The sequence below is a fragment of the Amblyomma mixtum genome, chromosome 1 (assembly GCF_055824585.1).
Source record: "Amblyomma mixtum isolate Tamu chromosome 1, ASM5582458v1, whole genome shotgun sequence".
NCBI lineage: Eukaryota > Metazoa > Arthropoda > Arachnida > Ixodida > Ixodidae > Amblyomma > Amblyomma mixtum.
The window spans coordinates 92,657,926-92,682,449 of record NC_143012.1 but is presented as its reverse complement, the minus strand read 5'-3'; the positions used below and the strand labels follow the sequence as shown (position 1 = coordinate 92,682,449).

Genomic DNA, 24,524 nt, shown 5'->3' with positions numbered 1-24,524 from the left:
TGTTGCGCCGCCGTTCATTTCATCATGCACCAACTCGCCCCTCGGGCCATTCTTCCGAACTGCAAAAGCTTCTGTGACTGGTCGCAGTGGAAAAAGAACTACTCTGCAGCCAATACGTGCGCGCGGAACTGACAGGTGCACAGCTGGACAGCTCTAATTGTTGGTTACGCTCACCGTCACAAGTGTTACCCCAACACCTCATCCTTTGTACTACACCAAATGAATTGCCACTGAGGGCAAGGCTAGGCATCAAGCAGAGCACATCCATGCATATGCAACAAACACACACGACACACGAGCACAGCTGGCGGTGATGCTGTAGGCCTGCAGTCCTTGGCGGTTGTGAAACACGTCCCACGGTGGACAGCCGAGGCAGCTAGCTTGTCCCTGCAGTGAAGCAAGGTCGGGCATACATGCTGTGGCTTCCCTCAGAGTGAGTGTGGAGGCTGGTTTGTGGAACCGTCCCGGTCGGGCTCGAGTATGGCCTCATCTTCGTCCTCGGGGTCAGCGTGTGGCATCCGCAGGCAGCAACTGAAAGAACGCACAAGGATAGCTACGAGTTGCACGTGGATGTCAAATCGAGAAAAACAATCTCGCGAGGATGGTGTGGCCAGCAAAGTCAGTGATGCATTATTATGAGGCACAAAAATGGACACAGATGTAATGCTGGGTTTAGGTTTGGTTTATGGGGTTTAACGTCCCAAAGCGACTCAGGCTACGAGGGACGCCGTGGTGAAGGGCTCCGGAAATTTCGACCACCCGGGGATCTCTAACGTGCACTGACATCGCACAGTACACGGGTCTCTAGAATTTCGCCTCCATTGACATTCGACCGCCGCAGCTGGGATCGAACCCGTGTCTTTCGGGTCAGCAGCTGAGCGCCGTAACCACTGAGCCACCGTGACGGCCAAAGATGTAATGCATTCAGGACAGATGAGTGACACACTGAACTATGGCGTCCCACATGGAACCCAAAAGAAGCTTTACATATGGCCGCAGGCTGAATGTACAGTAAACGACTGATTTTTCAGACTCCAATAATTCAGGAACAGTCATGCACCTCAGAGCAACGTATTAAGGTGCACTTCTGATAATTCAAACAAATATCTCTGGTCCCTTGAAGTTTGATTTAATGAGAAGCTACTGTATACATCGCATTCAGGGGACTCAAATTTTGGAAGTTGAATCATACGCTCTTGTATTATTTGCTGGTGCACAAAACTACAATATGGAGAACAACCATGTCATGGCTCCTTTTAAAGGTGCACTGAAGAGGAATCTAAACTCGTCTTCTTGCCGCGGGAGCTCGATCTACATGGTCCTAGCATTCTTAGAAACTTCGAATTATTGTCTTGTGTGGCCGATTTACCTAATTTAAATCTGATTAACATCCGGCTCCCACTTTTTAAAAAAAATTCCAAGCAGATGGTGGGAGGCGTGAAACAACGCATGGAGTGCCTTTCAGGCAGTCGCGTGGCGGCTTTGCTTTCGCTTTTATTTAGTTTTTCAGGTTTCCGTGAATAGATAGATCTAGTCAGAGACTACATAGCTGCAAATTAGGCCCAGGGAAATAGAAATACGCGTGGAGTCTTTGCTTTTGCCGATCACTGCGTATCACTCCGCCGATGGCCAAGCCGCTATGGGACTGGGTGAAAGGCTGGTTGACTCTGCCCACCGTTTGCGGTGAGTTCAAAAAAGAAGGGCGGGAGCTGGGACAGATTCGTTTTTCTCTTCTGATTACATATATGTAATCATAATTGAGCTTGTGGTCTTAAATCTTACAAAGCCTAGAATGTAATTAGGTAATTTCTTACGCAGCTTTGATGAACTTTCTCACTGCATTTTGCTGCTTTTATTTAACATGAATTGATAGCCAGAGACTTCCCACACCCGGTGACATTCTTCGCTTTTCTCTAAAGGCATGTCATCCTAACATACTATGTTGAGAGTAAGAGGTTGCAGTATTTTACACTGCAACTCGTTAAGCTAATTGTCAATTGCTATTTATACGTGACCTAAACAAAAAAGTAAGAATGTCATCGGGTATGGGAACTCTCTGGCTATCAATTTATGTAATTAAAAGCAACAAAGTGCAATGAGAAAGTTCATCAAAGCTGCATAAGAAATTACCTAATTACACTCTAGAATTCAAGATAACTTTTGATCTAAGACCACCAGCTCAATTATGACTATATTTTTGGGATCAGGAGAGAGAAATGCATCTGTGTGCGAAATGTCATGAGATTCTATCCACAAATAAAAAGGCCAGTTTTAAGACCCTCGTCTCCCCTTAATGGGATTTAAATTAGGGAAATCGGCCGCACAGGGCAAATTCGAAGTTTCCAAGAACGCTCGGAACGTGTATACATCTAGTTCCCGCGGTAAAAATACGTGTTCAGATTCCTCTCCAGTGCACCTTTAACAGCTGTCACTAACAGAAGTGCCCCGCCGCGGTGGCTCAGTGGTTATGGTGCTCGGCTGCTGACCCAAAAGACGCGGGTTCGATCCCGGCCGCAGCAGTTGAATTTCTTTGGAGGCGAAATTCTAGAGGCCCGTGTGCTGTGCGATGCCAGTGCACGTTGAAGAACCCCAGGTGGTCGAAACTTCCGGAGCCCTCCACTACGGCGTCCCTCACAGCCTGAGTTGCTTTGGGACGTTAAACCCCAATAAACCAAACTAACAGCAGCGCCCTCACATGAGTGCAGCCAGGGGGAAGAGCTGCAGGCCGGCCCCGATGAGGAACGGCAGGCCAGGCTGGTAGCTCAGGGCCGCGTTGAACACCAGCGAGGAGAAGACGTCCCCAAACGCTGGCACCAGGGACTCGCATGTCGTCCAGAAGGAGAACACCTTGGCTGTGTGTGTGTGGCAAGGGAAAACGTGAAACGGATGCCCCGAGTCCAGACACCGGTCAAGCCAAGCACAAAAATTCTATCCTGTGCCCACTAGCCAGAAGACACAACACTTAAACCATACTTAACCAAACTCTACTTCTTAACCAAGCTGTTAAAGAAGGAAATGAGATAGCATTTGAAACTTGGCCCGCATCCAAAATTTCCAAAGGACTCCCAAAGTTCTGGAAGTAGGCCCACTCTAGCAAATGGATTAAGGTGCATTAGTGGGTGAATTGAGGTGGATTAGCAGGGATCAATGTGAACAGGTGGGTGGGTTAATTAGTGGTGGTTAACTGTGGATAACTTTGTCGGATTAGTATATTACAATATGATAATCCAATGAGAGGTACTCCAGCAATACAGTCCTCAGATTTTTAAATTTGGCAGTGCTGATGATGTAACAGTCGTGACCAATCAGGGAATTTTGTTACATCGAAATTTTTTTGGACGAAGACAGCCAAAATGCAATCGCATTAATATGTGGTGCAAAAAAGGAGTTAAGTAAGGTTCTCCACACAGCGTAACACAATATGCATGATATGCATCAGTAGGGATGATCACAAGCTAAGATGACCTCTTTATAACTACGACTTGAATGATTTTTAGAAAAAAACAGACAGCTTCAGCTAATGCACATAACAGATGAAATGCTTACAACGTACCGCTGTATGCTGAGCTCTGAAATTACGACATGTGGCAAGTACAGTCGACGACCGATTTTTCGGACTCTCTAGGGACCGCGAAAACGACCGAAAAATCGGGCAGTCCAGAAAATCAAATTTCACCGAAAAAATCACGAACTTACTTCAACTATGCCGGAGAAAGCGGCCAATTGTATTGCACACATTCTAAAGCTCCTCATGACTATATTTCGCCGCGCGAAATACCGTATAAACGCGTATAAGGGCCACACTTTTTTTTTTTCCAGATTCGAGGGCCAATTTTCGGGGTGCTGCCCATACACGCGATATGCGAAAAAAAATTTTTTTTAAAGTAAAAACACACCAACCAGGGAATGAGCGACATTTATTCTACGTTCAATCGTCACTCGCGAAGTATTTAGACTCCTGAGCTGGTGCTGCGCTCTGGTGCACGCTCATGCCAAAAGAAGCCGCACAGCATGTCCGCTGTCAACGCGTAGCCGTTGTTCCGAAATTCCATCACATAGAGGAGCAGCTCTTCTTCCAGTTCAGGAAACTAGCACGACTTGCCTCGGAAAGCGTGCTTTTTGCAGCTTGTGTTTTTCTTTTGGTTGCACCATCATCGGACGCACTTCTCGGCCACGTCGCAATTCCCGCCCGCCGCACGCTTACCGACCGCGTTCGAGAGCTAACTCCCAGCCGTGTAGCTTAAGGTGCTTGCCCATCGCGCTAAAACTGTGAAGCTCGGTGGCAGCACGCGAAAGCCACTATCACGGCGAACGCGCTAACACGCATGCTAACACGCCACGAAAGGCTGGAGCTGGCGATACTGATGCCGATGTGGATAGCGGAAAATCGCGACAGAGAAAAAAGATGATAATGATCACGGCACCATCCATAGACGGCACTTGGAAGCTCCGGTGCGCGCGCGTGGCCTCCGCGAACGGCGCAGCACCGGAGCAGATCGCGGCCGCGATATGATCCGGCGGCGCGCCCGAAGCGCGCTTCAAGCGCGGAGGCCACGGCGTGCGCGTAGCCTCCGCGATCGTATTTGCGTTCCGTGTTCGGGACTAAAGACTCGGCACAGATGAGTTCCGTGAACTCAGACTACGGTTCAAGTTCGTGCGGCGGAAGACATTCAAGGACAGTACGAATTCGAAAACACGTGAGCGCAATGTGCCGACTCGCGCAGAATTTCAGCGTCGCAAGAGGCTCCCTTTAAGCTTGAATTTTGTTTTGTTTGATCAAGTTTTCGATATCTCCTGCAGTCTGAATTAATGAGGTTCCACTGTACACATTATATGGCGCCTTGGGTACTGGCGGCGAGTGCTAACGAGGTCCGAAAAATCGAGTGGTCAGTTGCGGTGCGTCCGAAATTTCAAGCGCTCTTACACATTGGCTCTATGGGCCATGTCGCGGTGCCGCGAAAAAGTCCGAATAATCAAGCATGTCCGAAAAATCAGGCGTCCGAATTTTCGGTCGTCGACTGTAATACGGCACTGCCAACAGATCCTATCAAAGAAATTTAGCAAGCAAGCTTATTCAGAAAGGGAAGTGCCATTATGAGTTTACCATTATGCTCTGCAAAGACTCTTACTTTCTTAGCACTTACTGTTGGTCTAGCTGATTACCCTTATCTCCGAAACATAGTGCAGAAAAACGAAATGGACACGAACACGAAGAGAGACATCCGAGTCTCATATCTGCTCATCCCTCTTGTTCCTTTTTGTTTCGTCTGTGGTGGGTGCATGACATTCTAGAAAATACCAGTACCTCCCACTGGATCATACAGGATTACACTAACCAAACCCACTAATCCTCACTAATCCACTTCATCATCAACATCAGCTTGACTACTCTCACTGCAGGGTAAAGGCCTCTCCCATGTCTCTCCAATTAACTCTGTCCTTTGCCAGCTGCGGCCACCATGTTCCCGCAAATTTCTTAATCTCATCCGCCCATCTGAATTTCTGCCGCTCTCTGCTACGCTTGCCTTCTCTTGGAATCCACTCCGTTACCCTTGAGGACCAGCGGTTATCTTCCCTTCGCATTACATGCCCGGCCCAAGCCCATTTCTTCATCTTGATTTTGACTAGGATGTCATTAACCCACGTTTGTTCTCTCACCCACTCCACCCGCTTCCGAACTCTTAACGTTACACCTATCATTTTTATTTCCATAATCCCCACTAATCCACCTTAATCCATTTTTCAGGGGTAGGCCAAGTTCCAAAATCCTGGGGGTCCTTAGACTATCAAATTTAGAGGTGCCCTATGATTGGTCAACAGGTAACATGGTGTTGATGATGTCATGACCCTCTCGACCAATCAGGGAATTTCATGCCAGGGAAGGGTTCAGGCCTGTGCACACTCACTTGCTTCGTGCGGGCTGATCAACTTGGAGGCGTAGGACGATATCCCGATACCCGCTGCTCCGCCAGGCGACCCAAGCACATAGCCTGCGAAGGCCAATCGTGATTGGTTGTTAGCAATCACAACTGACAAGGTCGGTGCTGCCACCTGTTTGCAAGTCAAGGCAGAGCTCAGCCAGCAAATGTGCCCTGCTTCCAACTTCGAATACCACCACACAGCACCCTTGTTCTTTTCGAGGCTTTCGTAACTCTCGAAAATCAGCACTCTACCCCAAGCTTTCGACGAGAACACTAGTCAAAACATTTTTTTGGCAGATGAAACCTCTTTCAACACCAATCAAAGTGTCTTTTGAAACTTGGAACTGTTTTAGACACTCCTCTCCTGATGGCAAGTTGTCTTCCAAGTTGGAGCGAGCGCCATTCCCTAATAGGGTCCAGCTGCAGAAGCGGTCAGTTCACATAGGTCACCCTGCTAGCTAATCAAAGGTGCAATGGCAATTGTGGAGACAGAGAACACATAAAACAGGAAAGAGTAGGGCAGCTGAGAGGCTTGTTATTGTACAGATGTGAAACGAGCCAACAACCTCTGAAACCACGGAATGTAGAGTGGAATTTTGCCACATTTAAACGTTGACATACAAAAAGTTCGAAATATGCAGTTTACATCACAACAATGAAATTAGTCTCTTGCAATCCAAAGACTCCTCCACAGAGTGTTGCGGACCACTTGGAGCGCATGTTGCGGTCCAGAACAGTAGAATCGTCCAATTAGCTTCCCCAATGAATTACAAGGAGGCCTTGCCACTTTTCCACCAGAGGGACGAGCATGTGTGCTTTTGTGTGTGTGCATGCATGTGGAGCACTGGCTTCACAGCTGAGAGTCTTTTCGCCAAGCTTTGGGAGCAAACAACCTTTGACCACAGGCAGCGCGCCGCTTTCCATTTTCCATTTCACTGCATTCAGCTAACTTCCTGTTTCAGAGGTGAGTACTTCCCATCAAAGATGACGGTTCGTCACAAAAGCCCAAATATTCCAGCTCCAAAATTGTTCTCTAGCTGGTACAGAGACTGCTCTGGTGCAGCAGTGGTCCCGGGTTCGAACCCCGGACCAGGACGAATTTTTCTTGTTCTGAGACTGTATAGCTTTCCTTTATAGCCGTATGTCTGCGCTCGGGTGGATGTCAATGAGTAATTACTCCCTTAATACAAATCTACTTCACCTTGGGGGATTCCCCTAAACATCTGACCTACACAGTTCCCACTTTGAGTTATTGATCAATTCGCTCTTGCCCTACCATAAGCTTGCCGTCCCGGTTAGCTCAGTTGGTAGAGTGACTGCTCCGGTGAAACGGTGGTCCCGGGTTCGAACCCCGCACCAGGACGAATTTTTCTTTAACTACGAAGTTTCTGAGAAAGCTATATAGCTTTCCTTTGTAGCCGAATGGCTGCACTTGGGTGGATGTCAATGAGTAATTACAGTAGCCAACCGATTTTTCAGACTCCAATAATTCGGACTACCGCGGTATTTCGGACTTCGCTGAGGAACTGTCGCGCACCTCATAGAAACGTGTACATTTTCATGACCGCTATTTCGGACATTGTGGAGTCTAAAAGTTCTAATTTTCGGACTGAAATAGACGCCAACAATACTGCGGTGATCATTTTTCAACCGAAAGTTCATTATTTCGGCCTAATGTAGACGCGAGCGGGCATCGCTGTCACAACCAACCGTTCCCCGCCACTGTGAGAGGCGCCATCTTTGATTTTCAGCTCGGCAGGCGCAATCAGACTGGCTTGGATAGGCTTGGCTATTTACTGCCATAGATATGGCCTACAAAGAGTGCACGATCGTATTGAAAACGGTACAGCGGGACAGCTGCAGCATCCGCCGTGGCTTGGATGACGCACCCCACGGTGTGGGGCAGCAAACGCGGTAGAGGTAGGGGGAGGGGTAACTGCATTCGGAAGCACTTGCTTCCGCTCGCGTCTTCCCGTGGGTTACCTTTCGGTCTTCGCTAGAGTCACCGCCCCATGCAAACTGACTGTTCTTGCTTCGCGCAGCGAGTGCATTTATTCGCGGCATGACTGCGGCCGCGTCGCACTATCTGGTATCATGATGTGATAGGGTGCGGACATGAAGAAAGCACGGCTATGACTCAGATAGAGTCCAACATTATCGCTTGTAGGCGGAAATGGGGAGCGGCGATTTTCGCAATTTTGAAAGCTGGTTTTTTGCAAAAAAGTTTATTTTTTTAAGTTCACGGATTTTTCGGACTGTTTCGATTAATCAGACCATTTTTCGGGTCCAAAGTCCGAAAAATCGGTAGGCGACTGTGCTCCTTATTAGAAAATTCACTCCACCTTGGGGGATTTCCCTAAACATTTGACCAACACTGTTCCCACTTCCGAGTTATAAATCAATTCGCTCTCGCCCTACCATAAGCTTGCCGTCCCAGTTAGCTCAGTTGGTAGAGCGACTGCTCTTGTTAAGCGGTGGTCCCGGGTTCGAACCCCGGACCAGGACGAATTTTTCTTGAACTATGAAGTTTCTGAGAAAGCTGTATAGCTTTCCTTTGTAGCCCCATGGCTGTGCTCGGGTGGATGTCAATGAGTAATTACTCCCTTATTACAAAATTCGCTCTACCTTGGGGGATTCCCCTAAAGATTTGACCAGCTCCAAAATATATGCAGTCAGATAAAACAGCTTTGGTCAGATAACAAGCACAAACAGTGACAATTACAACAGCAAGCTTTTTTTGACAAAATATATTAAAAAAAAAACAATGCAGAGACAATTTTTGGTAGAAATAAAGTCGGGTTCAGACACTCAGGAGGTTTGGCTGAAATTTAGGTGTCTTCTAGGCTAGATGAGGGGGTTGACAGATATACAGGGTAATTATTTTTTAATCTTTGAAGATTTTTAATTTAAACCCTGTGAGATGTATGTAAGCTCAGTCTGTTGAGCTAGACTGTACAGCAAGGCAGTCATTGTGTATGTGATATGAATCAATAATTGAACACTTAATTAGCTAATATTAACTAATAAACTTTCTTAATTCGTAATTTTAGGCGGCAACGTCATATTGCGAAATTGATGGCTGTCAACACCAAAGGTGAGATGTGTTTTTAAATTTTCTTAGTCGGAAATGTGGTTCAGTATATTGAATGTGAAAAATAAACATTTGAATGCTCATTGAGTTGACTTTATCAAATTGCATAATTTCAAAACGTCACCTCTTGTGACGTCACAGGCGCAGGTCATGTACTTCAAGATGTAGACGATGATTTGATTTCGGCAACGATACTACGTGCAGCAACGCCATTTTATAATTAGGTAACACGAGCAAGTCAATTCAACAAGCTTTCAAGTGCGTATTTTTGACATCCGGTATTCTGAACCACACTGCTGATTAAGTAAATTTAAAAAAAGGGCTCACCTTCGATGTTGATGGCCATCAATTTTACAATATAACCCTGCCTGCTAAAACCAAAAATAAAAGTTTATTAGTTAATTTTATTCATCGTGTAATTACTGCTCCATACGAGGTACAAGACATCCGCCTTGCTGTACGAAAGCAGCATTGGTAATAGGCCCAATACTGGAAATAGACGGCTTGACTGTGGTTCTATGTAGGCCCGGCTTTCGCCAATATGTTAGAATATTGGGACAATTAGCTGAGGTGCTAGGGTACAATCCAGCACAACAGACCACACAGACGTAGCTCTCGCAGGTATTGAAATAAAAATCTGCAAAGCAATTAAAAAAATTCAGGGGGCACTTTGGCTCTCTGAAGTGCTACAAGGCGAAAGCCTTTCCTGGCGCACTGTTTGTTTTATTTATTCTTTATTTTAAATATTTTATTTTTCTTTTATTTTTGTTTCTTTTCCTATTTGTATTGTTTTTTATTTTAATTTTTCATAATTTTTAAATCATTTTTTGTTTCCTTATTTTATTGCTTTTGTTTTCTTTTATTTTTCATATTTTTATTTTTGTTCCTTTTCTTTTTTATTTTTGTTCCTTTTCTTTTTTTATTTTTCTTCCTTTTCTTATGCTTATTTTTTCTTTTTCTTCCCTTATTTTTAATTTTTTATTCCCTTTATATCATGTATGAAACGCATGCATTCACTAGATGCGCCTTTATTCATGCTCAAACCCTGAGCCTTCGCGGCAGAGTGGTAGCATCTCCACTTCAAACGCCAAAGGCCCTGGTTTGATTCCCAGCCTTGACGCAGTTTCCTTTTAAGTAGTGACGCCGAAACGTGGACAAATCTGCTGACACAGTTGCCGACACAGCTGCTAACGAAAGTATGCGGCATTAAAGGCTTCCGCCTTCAAAAATGACCCTGCATGCTTTTAGTGCCCCTTCAAAATGCTTTGACCCATTAACTCTTGGGGACCGAGTACACATACTATTATAAAACAAAAAAAGAACAGGCAATCACACAAATGGTTCCCAGGGAGTTGGGAAGCCACTCATCCCAACTGCCCGGGAACCACTTGTGTGACTGCCTGCTCAAGGGCGAGGAGCACTCACTGAGATAGTATATCCACTCGTGGGTGGAGACACCCTTGACGGCGTTCTGCAGGGCGAAGGCGACCACGCCCACGCAGGCGAGCACCAGGTCGCGCACCTGCAGCAGCCGGCTGAGCACAATTACGCACAGGGCTGTTGCCAGCAGCTGCATCAGGCCAAAGAAGGCCGTCACGTTGGAGAACTTGACGGCGCTCCAGTTGAACCGGGTCTCCGTGTAGAAGTAGTTGATGTTGCGCGCCGCTGCACCAAGAGAGAGACATCGCATGAGCTAAGCTGACACCTAACCTAACGTAACCTAAACCTAACCTAAATCTAACCTAACCTAACCTAACCTAACCCACCGCGGTGGCTCAGTGGTTACGGCACTCGGCTGCTGGCCCGAAGGACGCAGGTTCGATCCCGGCCACGGCGGCCGAATTTCGATGGAGGCGAAATTCTAGGGCCGGTGTACTGTGCGATGTCAGTGCACGTTAAAGAACCCCAGGTGGTCGAAATTTCCGGAGCCCTTCACTACGGCGTCCCTCATAGCCTGAGTCGCTTTGGGACGTTAAAGGGACAGTGAGGAGAGCACTATTAATATTTTTTTAATAGCAAAATCCGATAGTTCGGCATGTCATGGCTTTGTTCCCACTTGGCTGGCAGCGAAAGATGCATTTATTTCTAAGAAATTTGGATTCGAAGTTGAAAAAGTTTTTCCCGCCGCTCTGATTCAAACTTGGGATTCTCCTATGACGACACAGGACTAAGTGACGTGAAACATGACGTGAACATGACGTAACGCAGGCTCCGTGATTGCTGGCGGCCAGCAGCAGCCGAAACGAAAGCTATCGCCGGCCGCACGTTGAAGGCATCTATCGGCTATTGCGGCCATTGCTACAGTCGCTTCGCTTACGTTTGCACTGGCGTTTTGCCAGCGTTACGATGGATCTCGTTTTCGAAGTCGTCAAAGAAGTTCTCGCAAATAGACACCTTTAGCATACCGTGTACCTTGTTATCGCTAGCGGAATACCGGGAGCCCACCTAACGCCGGTGAGCGGGCGCTGATTGGTCCCGATGCTTCAGGCGCACGCGTAGCTGCCGGGCACGTGGCGCCATCTGGCGACGTCAAGGAGATTTGCGCATGCATTGGCTGCGCCTCAGTGATTCGTGGCTTCTCGTGTCCTAGTGTTGCTAGAACCATTTGTTCTAGCAACACTGTTTTGTCCTATGATGTCATCATGCTTGTACTTGCGAGTTTGGCCTGTGGCGGCGATACCTGTATTTTGGTTCTTGCTCTTTTCTACATTACAAGAGCTTTGTTGTCAGTATGAGCGGCGTTTTTGTAATCAGGAGCGGGTAATTTATAGATACCAGCCGACTTCAATTTCTCCTCAGTGTCCCTTTAAACCCCAATAAACCTAACCTAACCTAACCTAATCACCAGTGGCCACCATTTAGATATTCTTTTTTCCCGCAAGCAGTCAGGGAATAAAACGCACCAATAAATGACATGGTAAGCAGCTTGTCACTAAGTGAATTCCTACACAGGTTGAGTTCTGCTCACTCCTCTTGATTCCTTATATTCAGGCGGGTTTGTTTATTACCATTGTCATTTTTCAGGTCTGTGATAATGCTGTCACGCTAGTGTTTGTTGTCTTTTTTATATAGTAACGAAGATTATATTTGCAGCATTATTCACCTCCTGTGCGAAAATCGCATGTGCTGTAAACTGTTGACGTTTTTACGCATTCCGCATTTCATGCATAACTGCTGCACAGACTGCCATGTAAAGGGGGTGGGGACCCAGTAAAGCTTGCCTCAGAGCAGCTTTTTGTCCCCACTCCCTGCATTTTTATCTGAATTAAAAATGCAAAAGACTGACTGATGGATTCTGACCATGTATTGTCTCTTTTAGAATTTCATTAAAGTAATTCTTTTTTGCTTGAATATATACCAAGAACACCTCTTTTGTTTATCCATTTCTGTTGTGCATTAGTGACAGTACACTGTTCCTATATTGGTACAAAACGCTTCCTGGAATGTACTGTCACCTTTGCATTCAAGATACTGACCTGTTTCAAGACGACAGCGTGTGTTATTTATTCTTGCTTTAATAGAATGGAATGTTCCTAGAATGCTCCTAGAATGCTCCTAGAATGGAACGTTCCTAGAATAGAATGCTTTAAGTTCCTGTTCATAGAAGGACAACGCAGTGAGCTATGGAAAGAAAAATGATAGGTGCAACATTAAGAGATCGAAAGCGGGCAGAGTGGGTGAGGGAACAAATGTGGGTTAAGGACATCCTTCAATGCCACCTTTGTGGCATTTCCGCGACTGGATCGAATTCGAAATATCTCACACATTGGCGAAACTGCGCGTTCCCAAAGCGGCTCTCCCGCTAAAACTAGCGCAACTGAGAATTTTGCTGGCACGCTGCTCGTGCATTTCAACAAATTTTGCATTTCTGGTGTAGTAATATGCGACCATGCCCAAATGGCGCAATAGGTACAGCTGTTACACCCCTGACAAAGTAAACAAACAGCAGATGCCCTCAGCCGACCACCTAGACTGGTGACTGCAATCTGCGATTGCACAAACCGGCAGACAGGCTAGCAAGCCAACACTGCTGCAACTGAGAGCCCAGCTTTGAAGAAACAGAAGGGAAAACATTTTGCACGCCTGGGCTTTAGAAAAAAATTTTATTAATCTAGTCATAGTTATGAAATTTTCAGCACACATGTATTTTTGTGTGCTGATTTTAGATATGTCATTTAATTTCATGTCAAACAATTTCTTGAGCACTTATGCGCTCTTTACACAAGTCTCTTACAAAGAGATTTGAAGAAAATTTGCTCCAGGAAACTCACTGAAATGTTTGCCATTGGGTTCTCTTGATATCAAGGAATGCAATAAGGGTAAAATTATCATCCTGGCTATCGTAGAACTTGAGTTATAGGGTACTGAAGCTGCCACTTCGTAAACAGGAATACACACTTTTCTTCTCGTTTCTGAAGTGACAACTTCAAAACCCTATAAATTATGTTCTCTGATAGGCAGGAAGACAGTTTTACCCTTACTGCATTCCTTGGTGTCAAGAGAACCCAATGGCACACATTTCAGCAATTTTCCCGCAAGAAATGTTTTTCAAAGCTCTTCACAAAATACATGCATAAAAATTGCATAAGTGCTCAAGGAATTGTTTTACATGAAATTAAATGACATATTTAGAATCAGCACACAAAAATACATATTCCCTGAAGATTTCTTAACTGTGACTTCATTAATACAAATTTTTTTTCCAAGACCAGGCTCCCCCCTTAAGCACATTAAAACCAATTGCACAGCTCCCCCCCTCCTCTGTTTAGAGGGCACGTTCTTCCAGTGAGTACAAGATGGCACTACTGGTACCATTGTTATGAGAGCGTGTTGTTTTGGTTTGTCTTCACTCTAGACAATGGAGAGTTCCGATTATGAATTCTGACCAAATCAGGCAAGTACCTTATACAAACAAATCGTAAACCAGAACTTACTGCCAACTGCCACATCAGTGCGAAATTTGAGCACTAAGAAGTCAGCGGTCTGGCTACAAGAGCTTTATTTGACTGTCTCTGAGCAACGCAATAGTCACTAGGTGACAGCGGCATCGGAACATATGTCTATTAGTAGCCCCAGTATAAAGTGAATGTGCAGTCCAAGTGATCTTAGAAGCTGATGAAGTTCACTGGTCACTGACCATGATTCAAAAAGAATGAAGTTTTGGGAGCCCTATGACTTTCGTGTTCACAATGAAGCTACTGATGGACGCATCCAGGATGTAACTAACGGAAGACCAAGATACGTCTGCCGGCTGTCTTATTATGAACAACGACATTGCATTGTAGGCTGTGAAACCGAGCCTGCATTTTCAAATGAGGTGTAGTGTGCTTCAAAATCACATTTTTTTTTCACCCACACCACTGGTCACACAATAACGCCACCGATGCAGCTGCATCCCTGCAATGCAGCTAATTTCGACAAAGTCTTCTTAAGGAACAATGAACTCTGTCTAGCACCTGCGATTCACTCTCAAGAAGTCATGCCCCACACAATGCAGGTGAGATATGACAAGCATAGTGAAGCTGACATCACCATCATCATCAGCCTGACTATGCCCACTACAAGGCAAAGGCCTCTCCCACGTCTCTCCAATGAACCCTGTCTTTTGCCAGTTGCAGCCACTGTATTCCCACAATTTTCTTAATCTCATCCCCTCACCTAACTTTCTGCCCTCTGCTACACTTGACTCCTCTTGGAATCCACTCCGTTACCCTCAAGGGCCAGCGGTTATCTTGCCTTTGCATTACATGCCCTGCCCAAGCCCATTTCTTCCTCTTGATTTCGACTAGGATGTCATTAACATGCATTTGTTCCCTCACCCACTCCGTCCGCTTCCGATCTCTTAACGTCACACCTTTCATTTTTCTTTCCATAGCTCGCTGCGTTGTCCTTAACTTAAGCTGAACCCTCTTTGTTAGCCTCCATGTTTCTTCCCCATAGGTGAGTGCCGGTAGGATACAGCTGTTGTATAGACCAGAATTTTGAGCCTCTCCCGGGCGCGGCCATTTTGCACCGACTGGCGCGCCGCGGTGCGGGCGTTTCTTTGGGGACTGCGGGGCTGTGGCAGTTCCGCGGCCGCGCCTGCATATAAACGCGCTTCGGGCGCTAAAAAAACATTGTCGAGCATACTTCCGCTGCGTGGCTATGTTGCAGGAAGTATTTACGTTATCAAAGCGATAACATTGACGCGTTTTAATGACATTTAGTTTGGCATTCAGGTCAATTGTGCCGGCGCTTAGAACGCGGTCGTGCTTATATCGAATTCCGTCTTGGTGCTCCACCGCAAACAAACTTTTTGTTCAATATCAAGCATTAGGTGTGCGGCTAGCATGCAGTTTCAATTCCCATGCACTCTTATTCCTTCCTGCCTGTCGGCCATAAAGCCCCCCCCTCCACAAACAGGGCTTTCTTGCCGCCGTGCCAGTTTATCAACAAATTACCGCTGTGAGCTCAACTGAGTCGCAGTGCCAACAGAAAACAAATTTTGTCATGATTTATGCAACCTGGTGCATAAAAACGTCTTTCGCTTAATTTATCAAAGCTTGAATAGATATGAGCAGCTAATCGAGCTTTCACTAATTCTGAGGTCCGCAGTCGCGTTATTTTATTCAGGAGCTCTCGCCGCGTGTGAGAGCGTTGCGCAGCCGTTTGTCCAAGTGTGGAAAATGTAATGAAATCGCGCATAGTATTTTCCGATGAATAAGGTAGATACCGCACCGCTGCGGTGGCTCAGTGGTTACGGCTATCGGCTCTGGCCCAAAAGACGCGGGTTCGATCCTGGCCGCGGCGGCCGAGTTTCGATGGAGGCGAAATTCTAGAGGCCCGTGTACTGTGCGTTGTCAGTGCACGTTAAAGAATCCCAGGTGGTCGAAATTTCTGGAGCCCTTTACTACGGCGTCCCTCATAGCCTGAGTCGCTTTGGGACGTAAAACCTTAATAAACCAAACCAAACTGAGGTAGATACCAACAGCAGAAAGATACTATAGATAAACATTTACCCCCCAGATCCCGCTGACATGCGTGCGGAAAAAGCAGCTGAAATTGGTAGCGGTTGTGCTTACAATCCTGTGCATGAAATGTGTTTAATGGGAACAAGAGCAAGCTCAGTGCAAGGATGCCGAACACGTACTGGTGATCGAAAACACGCGCTCCGTCGGGATAACCTTCAGTCTGCAGCTCACCTATCCAGTTACTACTCCACTGAGTCAAATCAATAGATCTACATTGTGATGCATAAAATTATCATAGATGATATCGCACGTAAAAGGCGACAACAAACGACACGACAGCGCAGAAATCTGCTTAGAAGTACCGGTTTCCAGTCCGTACACTACCTGGTCGACTACGCTCGGATGTCACGTTAACGAGTAACTGCGCACAAGATAACCGCAATGCGAGTAGTGACGCACAGCACACACCCTCATACGTCAGCTGATGGAGCACAACAACGGCAGAAGCGAACACGTAAACATGCGTTCTACGCGCGGTGCCGGCGCGACCCGCAGTCCCTTGGGCCGCGCGCGCCGACAGATGGCGACTGGTGTCGAGAGTAGGAGCGCGCCCGCAGCCTGCGTGCGAGGGTAAAAAAATCTTGTCTATACTTTTCTCCTGAGGGATATTGGTAAACTGCCATTCATGATCTGAGAGAACCTGCCTGCAAAGCCAACCGCGCAGCACACTAAGAGCCATGTGGGGTCTACTCACTTTCGCTGTTGAAGAGGATGAACCAGATGGAGACCATGAGCAGCAGCAGCTTGGCCCGGTTGAAGCCCGGCCGCGGCCGAAACACCGCCCGCCCGCCCTCGCGCAGGTTGTCCAGGCGCATCAGGTCCCGGAGGAGCTCCTTGCGGCTCGACCGGTGCAGCTGGGCGCTGAACGGCACCGTCCAGCCCACCCACACAAACATGAGAGCCAGCAGGACGGACGACGTCACGTACACGGCCGTGTAGTTGCCCGCCGCTGCGCGAAACACCTGGCCGCCCACAAACAGCCCCAACTGGAAACCCAAAGTCAGCGCAGTCATGATGACCGCGAAACGCACCGTCTTCAGCTCCGCCGAGGCTGTCCGCGTGCCGTTGCTGTAGACGGATGCACACACAGACACGAGGCCACCGCTGAAGCCGTTGGGGATGGCACACAGGACGGTGGCGTAGAGTGGGGCGTAAAAGGACATGACGGTGAAGAGCGTCGTCAAGTCCTGGAGGATGCCGCCAGCCGTAGCGACGAGCAGCGGTATCTTGTGGCCGTACCGGTCACTCCAGGGGCTGACGAAGATGGACAGGAGACCCGCGGGCACGAATTGGATGAGGAACAGGGCCAGGTTGTGGATGTTGGCATACCTGGAAGCAGAGAGAAGGACAGTGACCACTACGAAGAAGACCGGTGGCGATCATTTATGAGCATCTCCTTCGCACCGCTTTCCTCTCTTTGTGCTATCAAAATCACAAGGCCAGACACATACAAAATGAGAGCAGTAGCCCAGAAAAGCCACGGCTGTTGCATTTCAACTTAGGCGAACCGCAAAAGACGCCCATGCGCTGTGCGATGTCAGCTCATGTTAAAGAACTCCAGGTAGTCAAAATTAAACGAAAGCCCATGACTACCGTGTTTCTCATAGCCCATGTGTCACTTTCAGATGTTAAATTGCCGCGTGGACCTGAATTTTTAAATTTACTTGGTGCAGGAACATGTTATTTTAAACCCAGAGATGGCAATTAAAAAAGTCTTAGGCAATCCTTGGTGAATTGTCCGAGTGCCAATGTTCATTATATCCGAGGTGGTATACTTAGGTTTGTTATATCTGAAGACACACACGAAAGTTCATTATATCTGAAGTGGCATACTTAGGTTCATTATATCTGAGGTAGTACATTAAGTTCACTTAGATAGTATAGGTAGTATATGTTTGTTTATGGGGCTTAATGTCCCAAAGCAACTCAGGCTATGAGGGGCACCGTAGTGAAGGGCTCTGGAAAGTTCGACCATCTGGGGTTCTTTAAAGTGCACTGATATTGCGCAGCACGCAGGCCTCTAGAATTTAGCCTCCATCAAAATTTGACCGCCGCGGCCGGGAACGAACCCGCGCTTTTCGGGACAGCAGCCGAGCACCATAACCACTGAGCCACTGCGGCGGTAGTATAGCTAGTAGTACAGATAGGATAGTGGTATGGATAAGATAGCTAGCAGATGTGGCTTTGTGCTAAAGGGACCTCTGTGCCATGCTCAGGGAACTGCTGCCTGTGTCAGCAGCCAGAAACTACTGATCATTGCTTTAAGTTTTGTCATGATGCCATGTTTTTTTGGGACATTCTTCAATGGACTGTCAAAATGGACATAGAGATTACGCCCTACACTATGATACTTTTGCCTGCAATGGAATGTTCCAAGGTTCCATGTGATCTTTCAGCGCTGAAAAAAGACGAGGAACAAGAGAAGGAGTGTACACGCCACAACGACTGGACTGGTAGTTGATAGTCCAGGACTGGAGTTGGTAGACAAGTCGTTGTGGCGGGTACACTACTCTTGTCCTTCGTCTTTTGTAATTTGTTTTTTTCAATTTACATTGTCCCCAGTAAGTGCCCAAAATTTTCAACAGCAAGCCACAAGCGAAGACACAGGAGCTGGACATGCCTTGCAAGTCAGCCCACCCACCTGGTGACGTCGTCCTTGATGGTGACATTCCAGGAGAGGTTGCGGCAGGCGGAGGCGTTGATCCCGTAGCGCAGGAGGCACGACTTGGTCAGCAGCAGGTCCTGGGTCATGACCAGCCGCATCGAGTACGAGATGGCGTACACAAACAGGAACAGCTCCAGGTGCAGCGTGCGCACAAAGTGCAGCCAGTCGACACGCCGCAGCGCGGGTGGTGCCGGGGTCTTCTTGTTGTCCGATGACATCATCACGTCCGGCTCGGTCGCATCCGCCAAACCTGTCATCTGGGTGAATAAAAAGGCAAGCTGAAGGTGAGCAAGCTGCGGCCATCTTGATTTGATTTGATTTATTGGGGTTTAACGTCCCGAAGCAACTCAGGCTAAGAGGGAAGCCATAGTGAAGGGCTCCAGAAATTTCGACCACCTGGGGTTCTTTATCGTGCACTGACATCGCGCAGTACATGGGCCTCTAGAATTTCGCCTTCATCGAAATTTGGCCGCCGTAGCCGGGATCGAACCCACGTCTTTCGGGCCAGCAGCCGAGCACCATAACCACTCAGCCACCGTGGTGCGTGAGCGGCGGCCATCTTAGGCTGTTGCCATCATCATGAATCCAACTACGCACACTGCAGGAGAAAGGCATTGCAACAGATGAGGAACCAAACCTGAGACAAGAGTTTTGTTCAAGCGTCCAGGGAGTAGCAGATTACGATGATGATGATCTGCCACGAAACAGTGACCATAGGTGAAACCAGATCTCACTCCATGTCCCCCCCCCCCCCCCTCATGACTTGCACACACTTATGTTGCCTGGCTTCCTTTTTTGGCACAACTGAGTACTTGTACAACAGGACTGCTTGAACTGCAATAGCAAAAGGTTGTGCAACCGTTCTTCCACTGTTCTGGCTCCACTAATTCACCCTGTCTTAACTGTGGTTCATTCGTGAAACGTCGACCTCCTTTCCTCACCATCCTTCTGTTTTTCCGTCCCTCAAAGCACATGATTTCTTCTAAGTCTTGCTTGCGGCAGTATGTATAGTTTACTGCCCTCTCTCGTTCTGTCCTATTTTTCACTTGTAGTGTTTGCTAGTGGTTTGGAATATTTTTGCTTGCTTGTTTTACTCTGCTGCTGTCCTCTTCAACTTAGTCCTCTTGCTTTTTTAGGGGAGGGGGGGGGGGGGTGTCCTGTCCAGTTTCCTACACGCAACTTTTCCCAATAACTGCCCCTTATATTTTATCAAAGTAACTTGAGGTATATTGTTCGCGCCCTGTGCATAAACTAGTCTGCATAGCTCAGTTTCAGCTGAAAATACGTTTTTTGTTTATGAGACTCTCCACAGTCACTACATAGTCCACACACAGTACCATTTCTGCACCCACTATACAGAATCCCGTTAGGGATTTCATGATATATTAGGGGTATTGAAATGAAAAATACTGCGTAATTTATCTGCCCCTCCAGATAGTCCATAAAGCGCAAAATGTTACCTTTTAAAAACGTAGTACAGTTTGAAGGCTGTATACCGGCATTTCCGGTACTTATTATGTGAAAAATTTAAGCTTGGCTCAACACGTTGCGTGGCCACCCACCTGGTCACCCAGGGCCCTGGTGCGCAGTAGGGGTGTTCGGCTGTTGCTCTGGGGACCGTCGAAGCTGTCTGAATCCAGGGAAGAAGCCGCGTGCATAGGGGGGGGCCAATGGGGGGTCTCCTCCTCGTTGGCTCTACCCTCGAACACAGCTCACATGCCCGCTAAAAAGAGAGACAACGGGGAAAGGTTTCACAAATGATTACTGGTTGAAAAAAAAGTGAAAAACCTCTGCCTAATGTGAAAATGTCTTCTTTTAAGCTCTCGTAACATGCATGATGCTAAAGGACGAATATGGGTCAGGCAATCATGGTGAACCTGAAGCAACATGGAAATGGTGTTCGACAAATACTAATCACATCATCTAATTACTTCAGTCCTTGAACCCAAATGACATGACTTCACAGAACTATCCCCAGAAAACAAACACTAATTCAATTCAATTTATTTATTTCCCATGTGCACATGGAGAGGGTCGAAGGAAAAAAGCCAGAAATTGTGGCTTGACATGCCCCTCGGCCCCTACATTCCAGGGCAGCAAATAACATGGAAATTACCTACACAAGTAGCATCGCAAAAATCTAAAACAATGGTTGTCAAAAATGGTTGGTGCATCATTAGAAAAAACTATAATGAATGAAGCGCACAGAAAAAATAATGAAAAAAAGGAACACAAAAAATACACTGCATAGAAAAACAGGTATCTGGTTATTCAAATCAGGTCGACACTTTATGGAATGAGAGAGATACAGAAGCAGTGAAAGCATGGTGAAATATAGAAAGTAGCATATACATCCTGTATATCATTGCGGCATGCTCGTGATACATCAACTTTTGCAGCATGAAGCTTATTTAAAAGACAGGGCAACGTGTTTGCGAGGCTATGTGTACCATATATTGTGGGGCATGTTGGAATATGCCACAGTTCGCTGTGTCTGCCAGGGTAAGCTTGTACATTTAGCGAAAGGTGTGCCGTGTCACGCAAGTAATTCACATTCTGTTTTATGTCTTTCTCGTATCTTTCAGCCAGCCTAACATACATTTCAGATACCTTTACGGCATTGAACTGGCGGAATAAATCGCATGTGTAATGGTGCTGCATCAATAATGACACCTTTTTCACGCACAAACAATAAAACCACTATCTGATATTCAACGAAGCACGCACTAACAACTCTGAAAAAGAAACTAGAGCCGATTATGCCGCTGGAAAACATTGGCCAGTTAAATGGCACACTATGCAGCTCATCACCAAATATAAGAAAGCTTTTTGCAACGGAGTTTTTTAATGATTAATTCGGATTTAACAGAATCCGCACCCATCACGCCGGCAGCCGTAGCCTTTCGCACCGACCTCAATCTTATTTTCCAGCACACATAGGCGATGTCTTCACTGTAGGCGCATTCAACTCGGCTAATTTTATTTTTATTCACTTCAACGCTGCGACGCGCGCATTCGGTCTGCCGCTCGCGGTCATGAGCAACAACGGGAACAAATGCGGCGTTTTCCTCGAAGCCACAAGAAAACCCGCCTCCGTGTCGTCACGGGCCGACGGAGTTTAGAAGACAAACACGTACCGACTTCAACGCCAGCGTCGCGAAAAAAAAATTCACATAGCTCACAGGCATGCTATATGTAGTGCGCGTTGCCAGGTCCGGTGCAATAAAAAGGCTGTGTATTTCCTGTCAAGTGGATAGATAAACATTCGACATCCGTTCCCGATAGCCGGCCGCTAAGAGAATCCGTTATTCTGCGCACGGATACATTAGGAGCCCGTGGTGAATATGTTACCATAAACAGCTGATCAGCGGCGCACAATTAAAGGCCGGAAGGCATATATCTGTCCCCGATTTCCTAGTCTGTTACCACATGCGCGGCAAACCTAAAAGGTTGTTCCGCAACCACGCTAGCTTTTGATGAGAAACTTATCGGAAGTGCGAATATTTGCGGAGATGGGAATGTCGAAAAACAATGCGAAAAAACAGTTAAGGAGTTGTGTACCACGCGATCGACGTGTACGATAAGCAATGGTTTCACCATTTCTTGGTTTGGCGCAACTTCAAAACCTCTACAGTCGGAGGCGCGGCGGCGCAGCCTTGACAAACAGGCGCCCGTCTACAAGAAAATACACAAACGCGAACGCACGTCGAAAACAACGTCCGCCACTCCGCACTGATGTCTCCGTTCCGTAACCGCTTTCGTGAGTGAAGACACGCCTGTCGGATGCTTCTTTCGTGCTACAAACACGCTCAGGTGTTGCCGAAGTACGACATAAAAGCGCGAAAAATAGCTCGCTGTGTCGCTTACCTAATCGAGCGAGTGCGGTCCAAGCGCCGGTGCAAGACGCGGTTATGTGCAGCAGATCGCGCACCGGTGGTGGAGGTTGGTTCGGCAGTTTATCGCTGTTCCGATAACATTCGCGAATCGTTTCAGCCAACAACAGCTCGAGATACAGGTGCACGCTTTTCAGCGTAAACGCCCGGATTAACGACCTCAAGTCCGAGAGAGAGTCCGAAAGGACTCACTTGCCTTTGCGAGGTGACGGCGGTGACGGCTCTCGTGTCAGATTACAGTTCCATTGTGTATTCAGATGACGCGCTGCATGCAGAATCCAGTACCTTCGCAACACGATGCCTACCGCAATCGAGCTCCACGGCGCAATTTGATAGCCCGTGTCTATCGAGTACAAACGCCAGTCGCACCAATGCACTCACTCTTTGAAACCCATTGCGCTCATCTCTGGCTGTTGCTGTTCCTGCGGCCACACCGCCTCGCAACGCGCGGTTCTCGTACTACGTACTAGCAAAAGCTTCTTTAGCGTCCACACAGATGGCAGCACGTTACAGCATGCATCGAAGTTCTTTCAACAACGGCTGGTCATAGTAAGAAACTCTATGGGGCAAATAGGAGCGAGGATAATGGAGGAAAAAAAGAACAAAACTTTTAAGGCGGGAGCCTTTAATGCCTCATCGTTGGAAGCAGGAGTTGTCGATATGAATAACACGCTTTTCGATTAGTCGAAATGGTCGTGACGTCACAGTGCGCGAATTTCAAATGGGGTTAGTTGTACTTAAACTACTAACCATGCAACCAATTACAGGGATGGTACAGTGATGCTCCAAGTAAAAAAAATAAAACCTAGTAGGAAATTTGTCGAGTCAGGGAATCGAACCAGTGTCTCCGGAGTGCGAGACGAGCACGCTAACCACTCCGCCATGCAAGCTATTTATGCGAAGCATATTGCTAGAGCTACCACTCACGCCGTCGCCGTGGGACCCCCACGTGACACCGTGACCTCACACCACGTGACATCGGATGAGAGAGCCGGCCTCCACCTCGCGCCGTCGCCGTGGGACCCCTAGCTGGTGTTGCCCCTAGCCGTCACGCCACGTGACACCGTGACGTCACACCACGTGACATCGGATGAGAGAGCCGGCCTCCACCTCGCGCCGTCGCCGTGGGACCCCTAGCCGTCACACCCGCGCATTCCCGCGCATTTCGAACGCGCGTTCACACTCGGTGTAGGTGAAACGCTCGCTCCACCGGGCAGGCAGACGTGGCTTCCGTGGCAATCCAGGCGCTCACCCAACGCGCGTCTCGGGGTTAGTCGGCGTTCCGCTGTAGCCATGCCGTTGTCTTCCCCCACGACGAAGGCTTCTAGTGGTTGTATTAAAATGATCAAGTATTCAACCAAGGAAAGCCATGTATTACCAAGCCTAGCCACTAATATGCTTCGCATTCCCCAGGCTTAGCCAAGCTGAGCCTCAGCAATTTTTTTTTCTTATTGCCTGTAGAACACTCATGCAGATAATCAACACTACCTCCGCCATGCAAGCTCGATGGTTTGAAATGACCAAAGGCGCGTCTAGTGAGTACGGTGTCTTCGTTCACTCCCATTTTCCTCCCTTCCGTTACGACGAGGTTCAGGTGTCCACCGAGATATGCGAGACATATACATTTCCTTTCCTCCAAAACCAATTTACCGACGAGCAAGGCGCAGAGCCGAACGGGCGATGGCGTTCTCTGGACTCCCTGGCAGCGTTGCAAGACGCTGTCGCGTTCCACTCTTAAAGGCGAAGCTTAACATTTATGGGGTTGAAAATAGGGGATATAAACACGTTCTCCCCGTTTAAGCGCGGCTGACTCAGTTCAAAACCGCTCGGACCCCACCCCGTGGTCGCGTACGCTATCGAGCGCACGCCGACCACGGCGGGCCTTGCTCTGCGGGAACAAAGGAACGACACACTGGCTGACACAAACAAGGCATTTATTGCTAT

General features: G+C 47.4%; 1 protein-coding gene across 3 annotated transcripts; it reads right to left on the bottom strand.

The window, feature by feature from the left end:
- On the bottom strand, positions 1 to 23,032 carry LOC149367225 (proton-coupled folate transporter-like). Of its 3 annotated transcripts, none has more exons than XM_089554540.1 (8): positions 22,773 to 23,032; positions 20,250 to 20,410; positions 18,664 to 18,944; positions 16,717 to 17,351; positions 10,438 to 10,677; positions 5,907 to 5,990; positions 2,696 to 2,852; positions 1 to 531 (listed from the first exon to the last, which is right to left on the bottom strand). In XM_089554540.1, exons 2-8 carry the CDS (start codon positions 20,343 to 20,345, stop codon positions 429 to 431), a joined length of 1,596 nt encoding a protein of 531 aa, XP_089410666.1. In that variant the 5' UTR covers positions 20,346 to 20,410; positions 22,773 to 23,032; the 3' UTR covers positions 1 to 428. The 3 variants fall into 3 exon arrangements, with proteins under 3 accessions (XP_089410666.1, XP_089410660.1, XP_089410672.1); XM_089554534.1 differs by having other exon boundaries at positions 22,777 to 23,032; XM_089554546.1 differs by lacking the exon at positions 22,773 to 23,032 and adding an exon at positions 22,555 to 22,711.
- Positions 23,033 to 24,524: the final 1,492 nt, after the last annotated feature.